We start from the raw sequence: 12,851 nt of genomic DNA, 5'->3' as shown, positions 1-12,851 counted from the left end.
GGAGTGAGAAATCGGTCGGGAAAGAGTCCGCGCTGCCTGTTGTAAGGCTCGGGCCTTTTCTGGAGTGAGAATGACCAACCCGCGGGAAGAGTCCAAGATCAATTCCAAAAAGGAAATCTGCTGGACCGGTGTTGGGGAAGACATTTCGAAGTTTATCTTCCGACCAAGGCGAGAAAGTGTATTTACTGTGATATCCACGGATTTCTCGCAGGCTGGAAGGGATGGACCCTTGATCAGCAGGTCGTCCAGATACGGCAGTACCACCACTCCCCGAGCATGGAGAATGGCCATGACGGCTTCCATGGCCTTGGTATAGACCCTGGGGGTGGTGGCGAGACCGAAGGGCAAGGCAACGAACTAGAAGTGTTCTTCTCGAATTGCAAAACGCAGGAACTGCTGGATGATAGGGACTCTCCCTTTTGCATGGAGGCGACACCGATTGGAGGAATTCCATTCGGAATCGCCATACTTTGACAAACTGATTTAACAGCTTGAGGTCCAGTATGGACCGCATCGTTCCTTCCTTCTTTGGAACCACAAAGAAAGGTTTTAATAAAAAAATGCTGAACCATTCGTCTTGAGGGACCGGAAGGATGACTCTGTCCCTTTTGCGGTGCATGAACGGGGCCCGAAGGAAGGCTGTGACTGAATGACAGCAGACGGCCGCCTACTTTGTCTGTGTCTGCCGGATACCACAACAAGTCATTGAGTAGAGGATCTATGGGATCTGCGTCCTTAGATCCAGATGCTGTCGGCCTGGGTTTCAAAGAGCGGTTAGGTCTGTGAGAGACGTGGGGACCGACCTGATCCGGAAGAGAAGGTTGTGGAGGACCAGCTGGAGCTGTTGCGAGAAAGGTCGAAAAACGAGTCGGCTGTTGGTTCCGAAAATGGCAGGGCAACCCCTTGTTGGGGAAGAAACCTACTCATCCCCCCGGAAGTGTCAGAAATGAGCTGGTCTAGTTTCTTGTCCAAACAGGCGACTAGTTTGATACGGCAGAGAAGTCTCTGGAGGTGGAATCTGACCTCCAGTCGTAGCCATAGGGCTCTTCTGATAGAGACTGCATTAGCGGTTGCCTTAGCAGCGCAATTAGCGGCATCTAAAGAGGCGTCTGCTGCAAAATCCCCTGCGTGAATTATCTGCTTGGCGATACTGGTTGTCTCCGGAGGAGGATTGCTACCTTGGAAGGCAGTAATTAAGACTTCTGCCCAAGTGGCCATTGCCTTAGCCCTCAAGTCGTCGCGAAAGATGGGGAAAAAAGCCGCTTCTGAAGTTCCAAAAACTGAACTGGCGAGGTAGCCAATTTGACAATCGGAGGGGTTTCTGACTGAAGAGCCCTCAGAAACGGATTGAAGCGCTTTAGGAGCAAGGCACAATGCAGGAGGATCCACCGAAGGGGACTGTAACCAATCCTTCATTAGATCTGGAGTAAAGGGGTATTTAGCCGCGATAGGCTTTTGCCCTGTGATCCGCTTATGTGGTCGGTTCCTACGTTTCTAGACAATGTCCTTCAACTCCGGATGGCTGGCATACACGTTTAGTCTTCTTAAAGGAGATAAAGTGTTCCGGAGCGGGAATATTCTCCTCATCCAACGTCAGAAACTTGTTGACTGACTGTCAGATAATCAAGCGATTCATGGACATTTGGGGAATTCTGAGGGACTGACATGTCAGACTGGAATTCAGAGACATGTTCTCTGCGAACAATAGGAGAGGGAGAGCGAGAGACAGAACTCGCCGATGCTAAATCGCGAGCGTGACCAGGGGACGCGTCATGGGTCCGCTTTCTAGAGACCTGAGGATCCCTTGAACGAGCACGGCCCCTGCTGGCGGACGGTTCCCGGCCGTCGCCAAAGTCCTCCTCGGTGCGGTAAAGACGCGTTCTGACTTAGAGGATTCCCGGAGGAGTCTATAGCCTTCGTCAGTGACTCCACAGACCGTGACAAGTATGCGCCCACTCAGGGGGACTAAATGCAGGGAGCACCTTGCGGCGGCGGATGGCTTTTAGCACATGCCGGGTCGCAATCCGTGCATAGCGGATGGGTACTAGGCAAGGCAGTTTTGCAATAGGTACCAGCGGTAAAGAACGCAGTGCGCTTATTAGCCCCCTTTTTTGCTTCCTTAGACTGAGACATAGTGCCCTTGAAAGGGTTACAAGCAGAGCCTGGGCTGCAGCTGCAGGGAAGGTGCAGCGAAGGGGTTAAGCTTTTCTCTGAGAGCAAATGCAGCTTACTCGCGGTCCTGACGCAGTGTCCCTGGGAGGAATATCGGTGGCCCTGTAGCGTCACCAGGTGTTGTCCATCCGTGCGCGCACCCCCGCAGCCGTCACAGAGCCCGAGGAGCAGAGAAGGGGTTAAGGACATGGCGCCTCGTACAGAGCGAGAGGCGCCAAAGACGTGGGCGGCGGCGCTATGTAAATTGCGGCCTAGTAGGCTGAAAAGCCGGGGACTAAATTTTTGGGCCTACCCGTGGCGAGCGCTGGGTGAAGGGGAAGGGGGAGGCCGCGACGGGGCACCGGTATGCCGCAGCTGAGACTCAGTCATCGATTCTCCCAGGGACCAGGACCTGACCCCATACCTCCAATCCGGTGCTCGCTCCGTCTGCGCTGTCCAGGAGCCTGCAGGTTTCATCCTATCTCAGATCATGAGGTAAAAAAGCTCCCAAGCGATGTAGCAGAGCCGGAGAGGTTGTTACAGGGGTATTGCTCAATCGATCCACCCTATGAGCAGGGGGACGGAGAGCTATGGGGCTGATTCAGGCCATCCGAAAGCGCTGGTCAAATATTCTCCGTGTGCTCGCCCTCTTATCCGTGAGGGATACCGGGACCGTAAAGGAACCATCGCCAGAAGAATCGGCCGCAGTCGTCGCAGGAAAGTGTGCGGGGAGGTATACTCCGCGTGCTCGCCTATTGTTGGTTCGGGGGAGAGCGGGCCGTAGAAAGGAACCGTCGCCCCCTTCACTCCGTTAATTAAAAATTTACAGAAAATTCAAAAATAAAATAAAAACGGTGGGGTCTGAAACCAGATCCAAGTGCCTCCTACAGACACTAAGCAAGAACTGGGGAATTCCCAGCCAGCGTGAGAGTGTATACTGCAGGGGAGGAGTTAACTTTTTTCTGTGTTTACTTAGTGTCCTCCTAGTGGCAAGCAGCGTAACACCCACGGTTTGTGTCCCCCAATGAGGCATAGAAGAAATATACCTATGAAGAGAAAAATCAGAGAAACTGAAAATTTTGCAGTGGTCTCTTAATTTTAGTCAGAGCTGTATGTATGAACCAACTCCATCTATGTTGGTCAAGAACAGTATTCTTATTTTCTCTTCTCAGTGTAGCAGGTTGCTGTGCAGTCACATAATTTCTAATCTCTGCCCTTATATCTGCTGTGGTGTGACGCTATCTCGTCACATTGTTTCCACAGTTCCCCTGTGATATTGCAAAGGAACCACTGAGTGGGTTAGAGAAGAGGATTTAATAGCTTAGTGGACAAGTGTGACCACCAGATAGGAACACCAACTGGATTACAAAACAAAGGCCATGCCTGAGGGGCAGATAATGACTAGCTATTAGGGGGGCTTAATCAGAGGAGAATAGCTTTGCAGGAAGTATAGTATTTGTAACTGAGGTAAAGTTATATTCTCTGATGAAGACCCTTAAGACTGGGACATCTGGAAGAATGACTACTTGTATAAGAAAAGGTAAGCGCATCTTGAGACCATTCATGTGTGGGAGGAACTTTTCATCCAAGGGAGGGGAGGGCTCACTCACAATTTTGGCTAAGAACACTGCCATGAATAAAGAATGACATCTAATAAACCTCCTCCAAGGGTCAACACTGTATTGCGTCTTTGCATAAACGTTATGCATAAACGTTATGTATTTGTCACTGTAAGTTTAAAAACTTGTGAAATGCTTATAATTCTACTTCAATAACCAATAGAAACATCAGACTTTGTGAAAGCCCAAATTTTTATCAGTCTCAAAATGTTTGGCCATGGCTATATGCAGTTTGTATTTAAGAAATCTGGTGACAGATCTGCTTTAACCCCTTAACGACCGCCGATACGCCTTTTAACGGCGGTAATTAAGGGTACTAAAACCACAGCGCCGTTAATTCAAGGCGCTGTGATTTAAGTGAATAGCGCCCCCAGTGTCGGATTTTCTCCGGGGTCTCGGCTGCCAGGGGTAGCCGAGACCCCAGAGAACATGAATCGGTCGTTTTTTACCGACCCCCGCTTTTGCGATCGCCATTATTAACCCTATAACGGCGACCGCAAAAAAAAAAAAGCCGCGATTTTACATTTAATTTCTCTCTCCTCTGATGTGATCGCACATCAGAGGAGAGAGAAATAGGGTCCCCGATCCCCCCCCCCCCGGTACCTCTCCGTGGCCCTCTGTCCCCTCCCGGTGGTCCCACGTCCCGCCGGCATCCTCCGATGGGCGCCGCCATCTTGAAAATGGCGGGCGCATGCGCAGTGCGCCCGCCGGGAATCTGCCGGCTCCGGCTGGCAGATTCCATTCATTATTTTGATCACTATGATAAACGATCATAGTGATCAAAATAAAAAAAATAGTACATAACCCCCCCGTTTATCACTCCCTTATATAGGCCAATATAATGAAATAAAGAAAATATTGTTTTTTTCAGTTTTCCATTAGGGTTAGGGCTAGGGTTAGAGTTAGGGTTAGGGTTGGGTTAGGGGTAGGGTTAGGTCTAGGGGTAGGGTTAGGGCTAGGGTTAGGGTTGGGCTAGGGTTAGGGTTGGGCTAGGGTTAGGGTTGGGCTAGGGTTAGGGTTGGGCTAGGGTTAGGGTTGGGCTAGGGTTAGGGTTGGGCTAGGGTTAGGGTTGGGCTAGGGTTAGGGTTAGGGTTGTGCTAGGGCTAGGGCTGGGCTAGGGCTCGGGTCACGACTAGGGTTAGAATTAGGGTTAGGGCGAACTAGAATTAGGGTTAGAATTAGGATTAGGGTTGGGATTAGGGTTAGGGGTGTGTTGGGGTTAGGGTTGGAGCAAGAATTGAGGGGTTTCCACTATTTGCCAACTTTGGGGGTCTAAAAATTGGGGTCTAAAAAATCACTTTTGTGGAAATAAAAAAAGACTTTTTATTTTCACGGCTCTGCGTTTATAAACTTTTGTGAAGCACTTGGGGGTTCAAAGTGCTCACCACACATCTAGATAAGTTCCTTAATGGGTCTAGTTTCCAAAATGGGGTCACTTGTGGGGGGTTTCCACTGTTTAGGCCCATCAGGGGCTCTGCAAGCGCAACATGATGCCCGCAGACGATTCCATCAAAGTCTGCATTCCAAAATGGCACTCCTTCCCTTCCGAGCTCTCCCATGCGCCCAAACAGTGGTTCCCCCCCACATATGGGGTATCGGCGTACTCAGGACAAATCGCATAACAACTGTGCGGGTATGATTTCTCCTGTTACCCTTGTAAAAATAAAAATTTGGGGGCGAAAAGATCATTTTTGTGGAAAAAAAATGGATTTTTTATTTTCACGGCTCTACGTTATAAACTTCTGTGAAGCACTTGAAGGTTCAAAGTGCTCACCACACATCTAGATAAGTTCCTTAATGGGTCTAGTTTCGAAAATGGGGTCACTTGTGGGGGGTTTCCACTGTTTAGGCCCATCAGGGGCTCTGCAAGCGCAACATGATGCCCGCAGACCATTCCCTCAAAGTCTGCATTCCAAAATGGCACTCCTTCCCTTCCGAGCTCTCCCATGCGCCCAAACAGTGGTTCCCCCCCACATATGGGGTATCGGCGTACTCAGGACAAATCGCATAACAACTGTGCGGGTATGATTTCTCCTGTTACCCTTGTAAAAATAAATATTTGGGGGCGAAAAGATCATTTTTGTGGAAAAAAAAATGGATTTTTTATCAATCAATCAAATTTATTATCGCCAAGTACATATTACATATATACAAGGAATTCTTTGTGGCAAAGAGGCAACATAATATATAACAACAGATACAACAAGTAACATCTAACAAGACAGATACAGTATATAGTCTACACATGACGATTTAATTGTTGAACAGAGAGTGGATAGAAGCTGTTCATATGGCGGTTGGTACTGCATTTGGGGACTCTGAAGCGACGTCCTGAAGGGAGTAGTTGGAATGAGGAGTGTCCCGGGTGAGAGGGATCGGATGAAATTTTCAATGCGTGGGATCGAATACTCTTATCATAAAGATCCTGGATTTTAGGCAGGGGGGAGCCTATAATTCTCTCTGCTGTTCTGAAAGTCCTTTGTAAGCGGAGTTTGTCATGCGCAGTGGCTCCCCCATACCAGACTATCAGAGAGGAACAAATCACAGATCTGATGACAGCATTAAAGAATAAGATCAGCAGATTCTTAGACAAACCATATCTTTTCAGCTGACGCAGGAAGAACATCCTCTGTTGTGCTTTTCTTATAACAGCATCCACGTTTTTCCCCCATTTAAGATCATGAGAGATGATAACACCAAGGAATTTGGTTTCTGTGACCCTAAGAACCACTTCGTCATGGATGTAGATTGGAAGTATCTCATGTTGATCTTTCCTAAAATCCACAACCATCTCAGCAGTTTTTTTAGTGTTGAGTACAAGATTATTGGCTTTACACCAGTCACATATTCTTTCCACCTCACTCCGATACAAGTCTTCAGCATTTCCCCTGATGAGACCAATCAGTGTCATATCATCGGCAAATTTCAAGATTTTTACTGAGTCTGCTGAAGAGATGCAATCATTCGTATAGAGAGAAAACAGTAACGGGGACAAAACACACCCCTGAGGTGCCCCGATTATTATTATTTATTTATTATTATTTATTATTATTTATTTTCACGGCTCTACGTTATAAACTTCTGTGAAGCACTTGAAGGTTCAAAGTGCTCACCACACATCTAGATAAGTTCCTTAATGGGTCTAGTTTCCAAAATGGGGTCACTTGTTGGAGGTTTCAACTGTTTAGGCACATTAAGGGCTCTCCGAACGCAACATGGCATCCGATCTCAATTCCAGCCAATTCTGCGTTGAAAAAGTCAAACGGCGCTCCATCCCTTGCGAGCTATGCCGTGTGCTGAAAAAGTGGTTTACCCCCACATATAGGGTATCAGCGTATTCAGGAGAAATTGTTCAACAAATTGTGTGGTTGATTTTCTCTTTTAACACTTGTGAAAATAAAAAAAATTGGTTCTGAAGTAAATTTTTTGCAAAAAAAAGTTAAATGTTAATTTTTTCCTTCCACATTGCTTTAGTTCCTGTGAAGCACTTAAAGGGTTAATAAACTTCTTGAATGTGGTTTTGAGCACCTTGAGGGGTCTAGTGTTTAGAATGGTGCCACTTTTGGGTATTTTCTGTCATGTACACCCCTCAAAATGACTTTAAATATGATGTGGTCCCTAAAAAAAATGGTTTTGTTGTAAAAATGAGAAATCGCTGGTCAACTTTTAACCCTTATAACTTCCTAACAAAAAAAAATTTTGCTTCCAAAATTGTGCTGATGTAAAGTAGACATGTGGGAAATGTTATTTATTAAGAAATTTGTGTGACACATCTCTCTGATTTGAGGGCATAAAAATTTAGTTTTAAAATTGCAAAATTTTCAAAATTTTCGCCATATTTCCGTTTTTTTCATAAATAAACACAAGACTTATCGAAGAAATTTTACCACTAACATGAAGTACAATATGTCACGAAAAAACAGTCTTAGAATCAGCGGGATCCATTAAAGCGTTCCAGAGTTATAACCTCATAAAGGGACAGTGGTCAGAATTGTAAAAATTGGCCTGGTCATTAAGCTGCAAACTGGCTCTGTCGCTAAGGGGTTAAAGTTGGAGACCGAGGTGCAATATTGCACACAATCTGTCACCAAGTGTGGCACCATTTTCCAAAGAAAATTGCCATGTCTAAGATCTGAAAAGTAGTGGTATAGCTCTATAAAAAAGCCTGATTCTTATGCTGATACTCTTAAACATTTTATTACCTCGTTACTGTTTTATTTGTGGCATCTAGGACCCATTTGGGGAAAAGCGAGGACACTTTGACTACCAGTCTCTTCTCAGTCGTCTACAACTTATCCATCAGAGAGTGCGGGAAAAACACCGGCGTGAGACTGTGGATATAGACTCTGACTCCAGCTCTTCTGAGACAGACATGGACACTCAAGGAAGTTTAAACCCATAAGGTATGGGACTGTAAGGCATGGAGTACTGAGTGGTCGTCACATCAAATTCTAGCTGTGATGCTGGATAATAAGACTTTGAGCACAAAGCCACTTATGCTTTTGGCGGCTATATGAAAGCAGAGTCGGTGAATCTCTCAGCCAGTGCAACGGAAGATGATCTGTGGTTGATTTATACATAACACAGTAGTGAGGCTTGGACTGATGGAGCCTGGATAAGACGTGAAGGCAGGACATTCACGAAACCTTATGTTCTTTGTGAAATGGTCATCATCAGCCCAGACAAGCCAAAGAGTTCAATTCCAGTCAAGCCCAGTGACAGGATTAATCGCATAACAGACGCCACAACTCACCATCTTTTATTTTATGTCCCCTTGCTTGCCCGTCCCAATACCAGCACTTTGTCTTTTACCTGAGAGCTTGTGTCCTTACATCTGTTGCAACCATAGATTTCCTACAGGAATAAAGTAAGGACCTATGTACTTTTTTATTCTGAAGTTTTTGTATGGTTTCTTCTTGTAAATCTGGGTAAGCAATGTTAATGATTGTAACTTTATGAAACACGTGCAGAATAATTGTGGCTCTTCACATCTGTGTGATGCATAAGACTGTTCATTTCAATAGAAGGAAAATCTTTTGTGATCGACTTGTAACTTACAATAATTATGATTATAAAAGGGTAGATACCAAGATGTGAAGAGAGACATAGACTGTTGTTAAAGCCGTAGGAAAGCTGGTCCTGACATAAGCACCCAATCAGCTTGTGGCAATTCAACTTGTTCAGGATTAGTCTTCCAAAAGTTTCCATAATTGTCCTCCAAATCTTGTATGTGGCAGGTTTTAAGAATATAATAAGGTCCAGAGCAGTTTCTGTGGAGCACGCTCCGTAAACTGAAGTCATGTGACCCTTCCTAACACAAAAACAGATCTGTTATTGCCGATGTGAAAGAATGATAATTTCTGACGTTTGCTTATTCTTGTGTAAGATCATGTCAAGTGCCTAGTGAGTGCTCTACAGAGCTATAGTTGCCTGGTGAGGAACATATTAATCCATCAGAAATGAGGAAAGGATTGATGTTTTGTAGTAAAGTATTTGTCGTTTGTGTCCTGTGATTTTGGATGAATTTAGAAATCATGGATACGTAGTTAAGGCTGGGGCTTCACGGGGACTTTGGCTTCAACACCTGTCACGCATCCAAAGTTTACTAGGTATCGCTGCTTCACTGCAGAAGATTATTGGTGACTTGCTTGTCGCAGTATCATCGGGGTCGCAATGTGACCATATTCACTTGTATTGTGGTACGATGTAACAATGAACCTAGCAAACTTTGGCCTTGTGACAGGTGTTGCAGCCAAATTTGTCTTGTAGTCCAACCCTTAATAATATTGATACCTATCTGGGGCCTTATTTGCCCTTAAATGCATGCACTTTTGCTAAAATAATTTTTGCAAAAAGATTTCCTTAAAATTATTGAACAATTTGGCTTCTAGAGCCTCTATGTATCACTGTACATAGACAGAGAAAATAGTCAGCCAGTCTGTGATCTCATCTGACAACTGGGTCCTAGAGCATGTTGCTGAATCTGAGAGTATCTAAATTGGGCCCCTAAAAATAGTCTTAGTCCTGTGGTATGGTGGCTTCCTCAGGCAGAAGACCACCACCATAAGCAGAGGCTTATGCACACAGAAGTTTGCTAGGAACACCTCAGTATTGCTGCAAACATGTACACTCATTCGCCCCAGCAGGTGGACATGCAAATACACATGTGAACATACCCTCATGGACCACTTTATACATATTCATTTTGCCCAGTTTTTTTTTTTTTTTGTCTGAGTCCTTGACAAAGTTGTGGGCAGGTCTTGGGGAATCTTTGGCAAAAAAACAAAAAAAAACTGCTGAAACTAATCAGATCAGTTCTGGCATTAGTTTGTGACTCTTGAGTATCATGCTAGAAGCGACGACCTGCGCACAAGGAGACATATGAAGCCCAGGTTCTTTACTTCAGCCATAGGGTGAACAAGAACAATGAACACAGAGTGCAGATGTGATCATCATGGTAAAAAAAATACAGAGGCATCATGCTTACTACATTGCCTGGGATCCCGTCCTGGTTTTGGCTTGCACTTTCAGACCAGACCTGCAGTGTGTGAATAAAGACCAGCTGCGGTGATGCTGGAAGTGATGTGATTGTGTTGCTCTTGTTGCTGTAAGATCGGGCATTTGCTTAGTAAGGCTATATCTACAAGTGCACTAGCTGCTAGCATTCTGCCATGCAGAGTAAAAATGACTTTTTTATGTAACAGTAATTGAAGTGTGAATACTCTACAATTGAGAATTAATGATAACCAGAGAAATCAGGCTGATTGAATGGCTCCATAGTTTTCTGTTCAAAAATGCTTTTTTTCATAGTTCTGTTAAGCGAATAAGCCGAAGTTATCTGCTGTGGTAATATGGACAAATTCCACATCATGCAAGAGTTAACTAAACAATGGTCAACTCCAGGTTTCTGACCCTTCGATTGCGTACTTCTCTCATAATTCAATTATCTAATGCCATTTGGTTTATAAGTAAAGGGTATTCTGGTTTCAGCAAATGCATATTAAATCCCAGGCTCTACAGTGGGTGGGGGTAATAATGCCGGCATGTCATAAGCTAGTCTTAACATGATGGCAGCTGGAGCAAGATGTGCTTCATTTATTTATTATTAATTTTGAATTATGAAGATTTTCTCTACCCTTTTACACGAATTTCTGGTGTATAGTAAGTATGAGAAGGCTTTCCTGCTAAGCCCCCTCAGGCTCTAAATAGTTGGTGAGAGAAAAACAGGAAAATGGTGCAAATATTGTACATGCCATAATTACGGTAGTCGCTTTCAACCCCCCCCCCCCCCCCGGAAGTGAAAGTGTAAATCCATTAATCCCACAATATTTGGATTTACTCTTTGTATCAGTTCCTCGGTTTAAGATCTTGCCTTGTGATCACAATTTCCTTTAAAGGGTTAAAAAAGCAAGCTGTTTAGGTCAGGTGTATCTCACAAAATTAGAATATCATCAAAAAGTTAACTTCAGTTCTTCAATACAAAAAGTGAAACTCATAAAGAGTCATTACAGAGTGATCTATTTCATGTGTTTATTTCTGTTAATGTTGATGATTATGGCTTACAGCCAATGGAAACCCAAAAGTCATTATCTCAGTAAATTAGAATACTTTATAACACCAGCTTGAAAAATTATTTTAAAATCCGAAATGTTGGCCTCCTGAAATGTATGTTCAGTAAATGCACTCAATACTTGGTCAGGGCTCCTTTTGCATCAATTACTGTGGCGTGGCATGGAGGCGATCAGCCTGTGGCACTGCTGAGGTGTTATGGAAGCCCAGGTTGCTTTGATAGCAGCCTTCAGCTCGTCTGCATTGTTGGGTCTGGTGTTTCTCATCTTCCTCTTGACAATACCCATAGATTCTCTATGGGGTTAAGGTCAGGCGAGTTTGCTGGCCAATCAAGCACAGTGATACTGTTGTTTTTAAACCAGACATTGGTACTTTTGGCAGTGTGGACAGGTGCCAAGTCCTGCTGGAGAATGAAATTTCCAACTCCAAAAGCTTGTCGGCAGAGGGAAGCATGAAGTGTTCTAAAATTTCCTGTTAGATGACAGCGCTGACTTTGGTCTTGATAAAACACAGTGGACCTTAACCAGCAGATGACATGGCTCCCCAAACCATCACTGATTGTGGAAACTTCACACTCAGTAGGCCAACATTTTTCAAGCTGGTGTCAAAGTATTCAAATTTACTGAGATAACTTCTGGATTTTCATTGGCTGTTAGCCATAATCGTCAACATTAACAGAAACAAATACTTGAAATAAATCACTCTGTTTGTAATGACTCTGTATAATGAGTTTCACTTTTTGTATTGAAGAACTGAAATAAACTAACTTTTTGAAGGTATTCTAATTTTGTGAACTGTACCGAGCCCTGCACCTACAGGTGTAGCTATCTGCTGTGTTTTGCAGGGAGCTCTGATTATATGACCAGGACAGATCTTTATTCCCTGAAGGTTCTAATTGAACGATGGCAAGCCGTGATCTTGAAGACAGCTGGGAATTGATCTATAAATTACATTATATAATTTTACATTTAGTATGTTCAACAACCAGAATATGCTTTTTAACAGTATATATACTGTAGGCTGACAGCTCTAGAGAGGAGGAAATGCAGGCCACTCCTACATATCTCAGTCTGGTAAGTGACAGTGCAGGTATGTCCTGACATTGTGCTGTTCTAAAATGCTCATTTGTGTGTTTAGTAAATGACATATCGGTGTTGACATATGTAGCTTTTATTGGCTGAGGAACTAATTTCCAACATTCAGCACTATTTCCTTCCATATTTTTTTAAACACCTGACATTCAAGAACACTGCTCACTTCTGTTATGTTCAGTGCAAATCATGTCAGAGGAGTTTGTTACAGGTACGTGGGTGAAACAGGTTCAGTAATTCTGGTAAATCTGAATCTTCAATAAATTGAAAAAGGAAATTCCTGTCTGAATCTTTGTGCTGGAGTCAAGTTATTTTTTCATCTGTTCACAGTGTGCTGATAAGGGTGGAGGGTCCAGTAGACATTACTGTCCCCTGCTGCATAGCTATAAACATACCATATTGTACATAGGACATGACATAC

General features: G+C 44.1%; 1 protein-coding gene across 2 annotated transcripts in view; it reads left to right on the top strand.

Annotated features, from left to right (window-relative positions):
• The window catches only part of UBE2Z (ubiquitin conjugating enzyme E2 Z), a 42,008-nt gene extending 33,341 nt beyond the window's left edge, over positions 1 to 8,667 (top strand). For both annotated transcript variants that reach the window (XM_073572404.1, XM_073572405.1), the window contains exon 7: positions 8,002 to 8,667. In XM_073572404.1, the coding sequence (XP_073428505.1) occupies positions 8,002 to 8,172 (171 nt within the window). In that variant the 3' untranslated portion in view covers positions 8,173 to 8,667. The remainder of the gene's footprint in view (positions 1 to 8,001) is intronic.
• Positions 8,668 to 12,851: the final 4,184 nt, after the last annotated feature.

The sequence above is a fragment of the Dendrobates tinctorius genome, unplaced genomic scaffold, assembly GCF_039654945.1.
Source record: "Dendrobates tinctorius isolate UK_male_01 unplaced genomic scaffold, ASM3965494v1 ptg000032l, whole genome shotgun sequence".
In the NCBI taxonomy this organism is placed as follows: Eukaryota; Metazoa; Chordata; class Amphibia; order Anura; family Dendrobatidae; genus Dendrobates; species Dendrobates tinctorius.
The sequence above is the reverse complement of the archived record's forward strand: the minus strand, read 5'-3'. Positions and strand labels throughout refer to the sequence as shown.